The 9,553-nt window shown below is 41.6% G+C and overlaps 3 protein-coding genes across 3 annotated transcripts; all 3 read right to left on the reverse strand.

Annotated features, from left to right (window-relative positions):
- Positions 1 to 303: 303 nt before the first annotated feature.
- GCK72_023220 (uncharacterized protein) lies at positions 304 to 3,321 on the reverse strand (the record flags this gene model as incomplete). The annotated part of the gene is made up of 15 exons (XM_003106595.2): positions 304 to 489; positions 538 to 613; positions 660 to 788; positions 841 to 901; positions 950 to 1,064; positions 1,109 to 1,204; positions 1,252 to 1,424; positions 1,521 to 1,609; positions 1,659 to 1,816; positions 1,864 to 2,012; positions 2,059 to 2,219; positions 2,270 to 2,381; positions 2,425 to 2,787; positions 2,838 to 3,093; positions 3,139 to 3,321. The coding sequence occupies 15 exons, from the start codon at positions 3,319 to 3,321 to the stop codon at positions 304 to 306; spliced, it is 2,307 nt and encodes a 768-aa protein (XP_003106643.2).
- A 615-nt stretch (positions 3,322 to 3,936) lies between these two features.
- Positions 3,937 to 7,982, reverse strand: GCK72_023221 (uncharacterized protein; the record flags this gene model as incomplete). Its single annotated transcript, XM_003106677.2, has 7 exons — positions 3,937 to 4,017; positions 4,068 to 4,214; positions 4,286 to 4,492; positions 4,555 to 5,136; positions 5,212 to 5,433; positions 5,490 to 5,617; positions 5,738 to 7,982. 7 exons carry the CDS (start codon positions 7,980 to 7,982, stop codon positions 3,937 to 3,939), a joined length of 3,612 nt encoding a protein of 1,203 aa, XP_003106725.2.
- Positions 7,983 to 8,253: 271 nt separating this feature from the next.
- On the reverse strand, positions 8,254 to 9,325 carry GCK72_023222 (uncharacterized protein; the record flags this gene model as incomplete). The annotated part of the gene is made up of 3 exons (XM_053735293.1): positions 8,254 to 8,384; positions 9,115 to 9,241; positions 9,293 to 9,325. The coding sequence occupies 3 exons, from the start codon at positions 9,323 to 9,325 to the stop codon at positions 8,254 to 8,256; spliced, it is 291 nt and encodes a 96-aa protein (XP_053578859.1).
- Between the last annotated feature and the right edge of the window lie 228 nt (positions 9,326 to 9,553).

Consider the following 9,553-nt stretch of genomic DNA (forward strand, 5'->3'; position numbering starts at 1 on the left):
TTCCCAACTTTTTAGCCAAATCTTCTTCTTGAAACTTGTAATTTTTTGTAGACGTATATATTTTCTTTTTCTTTGATTTTTATTTTTTCATTCTTGTCATTATACTTTTCTGTGAATAGATTTTTGTTCGTGCGAGTAGTGCTTAATTTTCTTATTTTCTAACTTAACACCACACTTTTCCCCGTACTCACCCGAATTTTCTGCTAACACTATTGTATGAACTGTATGCTCCTCGTTTTCAAAAAAAAGAAACGAATGTAAATGAAATGTTTTATTTCAAGAAAAATAACAAAGAGGATTGTTCTAGAAAGATCCAGAAGCAACTTTTTTGGCTTTTTCCGCTTTTTTCTTTTTATACAGGGAATAATTATGCTCTGCACTCATGTATGCAGTCTCGAAGAACAGGAAGACGAATTCACAGCAAGTCAAGAAGGATATTCCACACCACAAACCGAGTTGACCACCAAAATCGGCCAGCAGGTTTACGAACTGAAAGTATTTGAATCAGAAAAACGAGAAATAATTAGTAAAACATACTCCATAGGCCTCTGACTCTGTAAGCATTTCGAAGTTTAACTGCTCATAGAAAACTTCCACCATAGCACCATTTTCTCTGGAAGATGTTAGTTCATTTCCTATTTTCATGTTTACTTTTTTACTTATAATGCTTGTTACACTCTACTGCTGTTCCATTACATGACCCTAGCTGAATCTGCAACGACAATGACGGCCACTTTGCAGGTGAATACGTAACGGAGTATATAGACTGTCGACAAGGTTGCTGACATCTGCAATACAACCGGTTTATCAAATATGATACAACGGGTATTTATAACCCACCTGCATCGGAAAGAACCATGTAGACCTCCCAAATCGTTCATTCTCGCATCCAAACATTTTCCTAAAAATTGAAAGAAATTGATTTGATGACCCCAGAGAAGTTACTTACTTGCAACTGGATCCGCTGCATCACAATGTCTTGCATTTTCAGGTACTGGGAAACGGGGGTCTCCACATCTGCACTCTTTCAGCACTAACTGTTGGAAACAAGAACGGTAGCATCCCTGAAACAATTGAGATTGCAAAATCTCACGGATCGGACCCTTACCTCTACGGAATATTCATAGTTACTGTAGATATAGTCCGAAGTTTTACCATCTGGGACACAATCACCATATGGTGCTGGTAAACGGGACATTTTCCTCTGAAATAATGAGACGTGTTATGAATTTCCCTATGCTTTTCATGTACCAATCTCAAACCAAATGACGATACATAACCAGTTGGAGCAGAGTATCCGAACGTGTCGGGAAATGGGAAATCCTCTTTGTCATGAATTGTTAATCTGACTCCTGTTGCTTCTGTGGTGGGCATGTAGTCAGAAGCGTTAACATATACCAGCATACGCAAGCCGTACATAGGACCTGAAATTAGTTTGTTGTAAGATATGGTGCAACCATTTCAAAAACGGTGCAGCCATTTCAAAATGATGCAATCGACTCAAAATTGATGCAACTAACCTGCACGGATGCTAGTTAGATTAACTGTTCGATTATGATTGAATGTGAAGCAAGAGCCAAATACTGGGTCGATATGAGTTAAGAAATCTCTGAAAAATTTCCGGTAGAAAATTCAGAACGTTAAAATGAGTAACGTACGCTTCAATGTCACAAGCCTTTCCATTAAACGAACACTTATGTACTAGCTCTCGTTTTGTGGTGCTCAGTCGTTCTCTGTCTTGCATTGAGAGAGTCGCCATAGCAAACATGATGTTTTCTTTTGCTTTTGTGACAATAGCTACTTCATCAGTCATACCCTGAAGACTCCGAACTATCTTTCTCTTTTTTACTGCAAATAATGTACCTGGAAACCCATAGCCTCCAAGAAATTTGGGTCCTCAGTTGGAGTTCCTCCTTGCAAATACGTCCAAATCTCAATTGGTGGTGTCTTCCCGTTATAAGCTACACAGAACCGCGATGGCGCACATATACATGGAGATCTGTGCCCTTTTGCTGAAATTTTAAAAATGTATTGACGTTTCAAGTAGTAATTTGTTACCAGTTTTGTTATCCTTGGTACAGAATGCATGTTCATTGCAAGTATCACATTCAGTAGTTTCCCAGGTACCGTTCAAAAAACATGGCCATGCATCATGAGTCGATCTGTCGAACGCGCAAATGCACCGATCATCAAATCCAGTAGGCTCATCAAATTTAGTTCTGAAATTTCATTTTTCGAAACTTTCAATAATTTCTTTTCTCAAGTTCACCTTTCAGATTGACATTCTTCCATCATATTCATTCCAGTTGTCGTTTCAACGTCATAATTCTCATAGTGCTCATTGTCATACTCCTCCACTCCATCCCACTCCTCATCGGCTTCTGTATAAAAGATGTTTCTCCCGATTAAACATGCAACGCTTACCATTAATATCAAATGACTTTCTGGTGGTCGTTTCGCGCATCTCCTCTTCTTTTTCATCATCTTTCTCCTCCATTTCACTGGAACCTTGACTTCCGCACAGACATCTCGCAAATCCTGGCTCAAAGAATGCACCAGACAGATCTCGTTTTCCACGACGACGAGATGGCTTTGTTGTTGGCGCTGGAGTGGTTGGTGGCTCAGTGACAACTTCCTTATCTTCTTCGTGTTCCTTGTTTCCTCCGGCTTTACCCATAGCACCGTCGAATGCAGATAACGTTCGCTTGACTAAATCGACACTGGTGGCCAGACTTGCCTTGTATGGGTTCAAATTACAAAGCGTGATGGCAGGAAACGGTGCAGTGTCTAAAAAAAAAGATTTGAGAAACTTTTCAAAAGGAAAATCTATCACTTACCAAATTTTAGCTGAATATCTACAATCTTCTCATTTCGGTTGTACTTGTCAAGAACGGATTGAGCATTGAGATACAGCATAATCATACATCCAAGGAATAACATAACCCAAACTGCTCTATAATACACATTAGGTGCTTCTCCTATCATTGGAATTCCATGAGCAGAAGTTTTGTAGCAAAACTCTTTGAAATGCCACGCAAGCCGTTTGTCATAAGGCAGTAACTTGGGATCAAACTCGCCAGTGATCAGTTCGCACTGAAATCTCCCAATAAAGAAACAATTTTCAAAGCTATTACTCACTTGCACTTCAGATTCCGAAGAATTGAAACACTCTCCATAGCCATAGTCTTCATAATATTCTCGCTCCGTCACAAACTTTGTGCTTTCTTGAAGATAAGCCAATGGGTCTCCGTAAACTTGGGACATGTACTCGGATGGATCCCGTAGATGTTGATAATTTTTCAAGTTTTGCATCCATGACATTCTGGAAATAAACGCAATAGTTGAATTAGAATGGAAAGTTAGAAATGCCAGAATAAAAAAAATAGAAACCGCAGATACCAAGTTGGGGCTCTGACGACAATGATTGTGGGCGTTGGAATGCTTCTTGAGTGATTCTGTATGCATGGAATACCAAGTCTTGGTGTTGAGAGCGCACGAGGAAGATTCTGGAAGCAAGGTCATCTTCGGAATGTGTTCGAGCCTTGAACTTTTGTGTTTTCTGAACATTGGAAGTGTAAAGTGTATAGTTTATGAAGTTTATGAAAAACTTTCATGATAACCGCCAATATTTTCGAACTACTGATTTGTCTAGAAATATCTCTCGATTTCAACTTCTTGAGCAGTAAACGCCAACAGCTGTTTTTTCATTACTTTTGTGTATCACTTTTATTTTGCAAGAGAAAAAAGTCTTTTGAAAAATAATTGAGCACCAGTCAGGCAGATACATAAAAGTTGTGATAAAGCGAAGTAGGCCGGGTTCTTATAAAGAATTTCCGGCAGAGCACAAATAATCGGGTCCATAATGGAGAAAAATAATTAAATGACGAGAAATTGAGAGTTACATTTGACGTTGTAATATAAAAAATATAGAGGCGATTAGGCGATGTCCGAAACGACGGTGACCAGTTTTCCATTGACAAAAGTCGTTTTGAATTGCTCCGGAACTGGGAACTCGGACTGAAAAAAATAAAGATTAGATAGTTATGTCTCTTCCTGAATTCTCTTACATAGTCACCGTCCTCGGTAGTTTGGAGGGAAATGTTCATTTCACTGGATTTTGAGGTGACGATCTCACAAGCCTGGGCAGCTTTGGAAAGGTAGACTTGGCATCCATCAGTCTTCTGGATAGAGAGGGTTGGAAGTTCTCCGAGGGTCTGAAAACAGTCATATCAATAATTTTATAGTTGGAACGCTCTATGTAAATTGCTTCCGATTCCCTATTTACCTGGATTTGAACAGATTGGCAATTGACAGTCTCACACTGCGCAACCAAAGCGTCAAAGACCACCGACGTTTTCTTACATCCATCCAAAGTGATCGAATTGGCTTTTCCGTTAACCTTGATTACAGAGTTCTCACAACGGAAAATGTAGACAGTCTGCTTCTTATCGGCAACATCGATGACAATGTTTGGGTCGTTGACAAAGTACTCCTGCAAGAAACGAGTGCTTGAAATACGTTTCAAATCAATGAAAGGTTCAATTTAATACTCACCACAATCCATTGCTTTCCATTTTCCAATTCCTTATGTGGTGGTTTCTTGGCCGGAGCAGCTGGGGCTCTTGCTGGGGCGGCCGATGAAGCACCTCCCTGTTGGGGCGCAGCTGGAACAAGAGCAGTTCCACGAAGACCTGGATTCTTATGAGTCTGCATATCAGAAGTGACTTTCTTTAGTCTGGAAGTGACATTCTCTCCTTGGTTCAAAGCAGCGAACAATGCATCACGATTAGCCTTGTCAGCATCAACTGGTGGTGGAGCAATGTTAGCAAGGAAATCAGCTGGTGGTGGTGGAGGTGGTGGGGGTGGTCCACCGGGGCCTCCTGGAGCTCTTGGTGCTGGTGGAGCTGATGGAGCAGATGATGACGAGTCTGGGACACTACCAGGAGCACTATTCCAGACTAGTCCGGTGGTGTGAACTTGGCGGACAAACTTCTGCATCTCTTCGAAGATGGATTTCCATGCTTTGGTCCATTCGACGTGGCGCGGATCAGAATCCTTGAACTCACGGAGAATTGGGTTGATGTAGAATTGAGCAGCCTCAATATATTCCTTGACATGAGGAGCTGGAGTCTTTTTCTGAAATCAGGTAACGATTGACATAAGGTTTGGAGACAGTAATTAAGATAGTTTCGTTTCTAAAAAAATACTCACCACAGTAAGCCATCCAAGAGCTGGAAGAGCCTCAGCAATTGAGTTGAGATGGTTCCATTGTGGAGTCTTTCTCTTAGTCTCCTTGAAATTATTGATTTCTCCAAGAAGATTGACGATTGGCGAGAGCATCTTCTGAGCCTCTTCACCAGATGGCTCAGGTTTTCCAGCAGCGGTCCAGAGATAGTTGCGAACACTGTCGAAAATAGCCAAGACTTTTGGTTTCTGAATTTTTGAATAGCTTTGTGAGAAATTTAATCAAATATCAAATTGATACTTACCACAGCAGCAAGATCCCCTCCAAGTTGGTCGGTCAACTTAGACCAGTTACTAAGAGGCTCCTCGATAGCGTCATCATAGGCACGAACATGAGGTGGAACTTCTCCCGAACCGGCGGTAGCAGCAGAAGCTAAAAATAAATACATTAACTTTCTACACAAAATCAAATTTGAAAATATACTTGTGTAAAAAACTGTTCGCTCCATCTTTGTTAGTTTTTTAGTTAGTAAATGCCACACACAATCATCACCTTTATCTTGATCAATAAAGACAACTTTCTTCGATGAACTCCGATGAAGTGATGGGTTTTTGATGAGAATCCCGTGCAAGTTATCACCGTATAAGTTTCGATGTCTTCCCGTTTTATCGCTGTCACGAAGATATTTTGGAAGTGCGCGCCGCGCCATTTCTTCAATATCCAAATCACTGTCGTTGTCGTTTTCGTAATTTGAGTTGGGTGAAAAAGTTGGGTTAGAATAGTGGGAGGTGGGTTTGACTGGGTGCACATTGTGACCGTGATGATGATTATGCGTGTGACCATGTCCATGGCCAAAGTGTGGTTTATTATAAGGAATCGGATCGGATGGCATGTGCACATTGATATTCGGCTCAATGACAGCTACTGGAGGTTGCGAAGAGTCACGTCGGTTCCTGGCATCATAATCATCTGTATGACTGTTATAGGTGTGACGGTTACTTGTGAAGCCATTGATCACAGTTGGACCAGATCGGTTGAACACTTTCGACTCAACAGGGCTAAATATCCTATCTGGATTTGGCTGTTGCTGGGGTTGGACATGGACTGGTTGAGATGGTTGGGGTGCAACTTCACGGATTGGGGAAGTGAGTCTAGCATAATCACGGAGTGGGGACTGAATGCGTGCACGTTGAGATTGTTGAACAGGTTGCTGTGGAGGATAATATGGCTCTTCTGGCATTTGATGATGATAAAGATCTTGTTCTGGTTGATGCGGATGAATACGAAGTACACGATCATTGGTTAACCGTATTGGTTCATTTTGAAAAACTGCGGAGTTTCTGTTTGACTCAAGATATTGACTAGCTGGCCGCTCTTTTTCACGAAAAGCAACTGCAGCCGCAGCCACCGTTGGAACATTCTGATAGACTTGATCTGTTGACCCTTGTGCGACCCGTTGGTCTTGGTACCCGCCGCCTGCTCCTGCTCTCAATAGGCTCGTTTCTTGGTTGTAGCTGACTTGATTGATAGGGTTAGGGAACGAGAACGGATTCGGTTGATGAGCATAAGAAATGATAGGTGGAGAGACAACAGGGCTAGGTTCACGATGTTGGATATGGTTGGAGCTTCGTTGGTAGGGATTATCAAAATGAGATGGTTGAGGTTGTTGAGGTGGCTGAGATTGAGGTTGGACTTGTTGGTCCGAAGACTGTGTTGGACCATCACGGTGGTAACTACGGAAGTTCGATGGATCAGTAACCACAGAAGTAGCACGATTGGGCTCACGATACGTTGGCTCCAGACGGAATCTTTCAAAATCCGAATTCACTGTAGTGTTCATTGGGACATTTCGAATAATATAATCTTCACGGAAAGATTTCGGCGGGGGAGGATCAGTCATCCAGTTAGGTTCAATAACACGATTTCGAAAGAATCCATCCATTCGATGTCCTTGGGCCCCGTTGGTACCAGTTGAGAAGTTATTGATAGAGTTGTGTAATAAACCACCGTTATTACTAGTAGGCGTGTTTGGAGTGGAAGTGTTATTGAAATACGTGTTATTAAGAGAATCAAACGACAAATCTGATTGAGTTTTTGCTAATCGTCTTGGTTGCTGATTAGCTGGGAGACTAGAATTTGGATGTTGTTGAGTCGAAAGAGGACTCCAATCTGGTTGACGAGAAGATTGGTCACCTGCATACCAACTCGAAGACATATTATGTGCTTCTGCTTTTTGGCGTTGCAAGTTTCGCAAAAAATCAGTTTCCCTCTGCGTCGGCAATGTATGAGTTTGTGGCTCATAAACTGGTGGTCTTGGCACATTATCATAGCCTCTTGGTGGTGGCTCTTGATACGCGGGGACAGGACTTTGAACACTCCGATGACCATACATACTTACAGATTGGACCGGTGGAGGGTTGTTACAGTATTCACTTGAAATGGATAACGGAGACAACTCTCGGGGTGAGAAATTGTTATCGAATACAGTGGAATTACTTTCAGAACGAATCGGTCGACGAGATCTTGGTGGTTCTTCGGCTGTCCAATAATGAGAATTGCGGTCAATAGGGGATATTGGTGAGATAGGGGAGGCTGGTGATACGCATGAAGATGGAAAGCGTGGAAGAGTCGCTGACCGCTGGTCACTGACAAGTTGTTGAGGGAACGATGACCAACTGCTTGACGGACGAAGTCCGCCTCCGAAACTTCTCAAATCTTGAGTGCTATCGGTGACCGGTCTATAGCCACGTGGATACTTGTTGAATGGTCTGGGAGCCGAGTAATAAAGTGAATCCATAGTGGAAGAAGAAAAACAAAAAGAAGAAGAATAAAACTAGAGCATTAAGGTGTTTTGGTATGAATGTGCGGGGAGATGAGAAGAGATTGGTAAAGAAGAAATATTGTTAAGATTCGAGGGCAGATGAAGAATGACGGGATGAGTGAGTGAGGTGCCAATGAGGGTGGAAACCTAGAAACAGTAGGAAAACGGAGGATAGAGGTTAGACGGAAAGAAGAAACACGGAAAAGACGCAATAGCAAGCAACTGTTGAACGGGAGACGGGACCCCTTCATCCATCGGCGACGGGAAGAGGCGAAGAGCATGCAAGTTGAGAGGCAAGTCCCCAGGATGAACAGAAAAACGACTCTCTTTTGCTGTAAAACACTTTGCGATGAGGAGAAGAAGGAGGGATTGACGGTTCTATGAGAGGATGAGGTAAGGAGTGCCATTAGAATTGATAACTTGTGCACTGAGAGATGACAGAGGAAGAGATGGAGTCAAGAACACGGACTTGGAGGAGTTAGGACGTACCATCGTAGAAAAGGGATCACTGAGGAAAAAGAATTGTCGTTTGAGTTTCTCAGCTTATCATTGATGAGGGTCTACTATGTCAATTTCTATTTTTTCTAAAACTTTCAAACTACAAAACTTAAGAAGCCGAGACTGACCTACTCAAATTTAATGTTGTAACCTGACGCTCTTCTAACATTTTTTTTCAAAACAAAAATATGTTGACTCTTTTTATTTGTTATTTTATTTTTGACAGAGATCCACAGGGGTTTGGATACCAAACACTTACAAATTCTTAAAAAAACTAGCATCTAGGAGAGCAACCTAACTGGAAACAGGTAGCAATGGCGGAGCAGAAAGAATGCCACTGGTCATAAACCTTGTTAAAAACTCACATATGATGCGTATCGGAATGTTCCTGACTCTCCCATTTGATGAAGCAGAAACAGAAACATACTCGTTTGTGCTTCCTTGATAGGTCACGCGTAGCCTCATGATGATATGAGAAGTTTGTGTGAGTAGTGTGAATGGTGAAATGAACACATGCAGCAAACTAACTTTCTATTAGTCATAAGATTTTGAGCAAACAGTTTTTGTCACCTTTCCATTTAGGGTAGTTGATATTTCGACTAACACTTACCACTCGATGCTCCCAAGTTGGTTGGTTTCGGTGCGAGCGCAGGTTTTTGTCCGGAAATTGCTTCGAGACGGATAGTTACATTCTCCAGACGCTTCAGGAAGTCCTCTTGAGCCGACATTTCTTGATCCTGAAAAATTTGATGATTTTCGACGTTTTCTGATAACAAAGTATGCAAAACCTTATCATTCGAAGAGAAACATAGCAAATTCATAGTAATACAACAGAGAAATCAATAGAATAGGAGCGCCTGACAAAAGTACGAGTAGATTTTGTTCCTCTAATTCCAAAGCAAAAAGGTATCACATTTCTCCGTCGCCTATGCATTTTAAATTTGTCAATCCCTTCGGGATAAATGATGAATGAGATTTTTTGAGGTTTTCGAACGGAAATGCCGTTGAATGTCTTGAATTTTGAGAAAAGAAAACAGTTTTCTGTAGAA

This window comes from Caenorhabditis remanei, chromosome X (genome assembly GCF_010183535.1).
Source record: "Caenorhabditis remanei strain PX506 chromosome X, whole genome shotgun sequence".
NCBI lineage: Eukaryota > Metazoa > Nematoda > Chromadorea > Rhabditida > Rhabditidae > Caenorhabditis > Caenorhabditis remanei.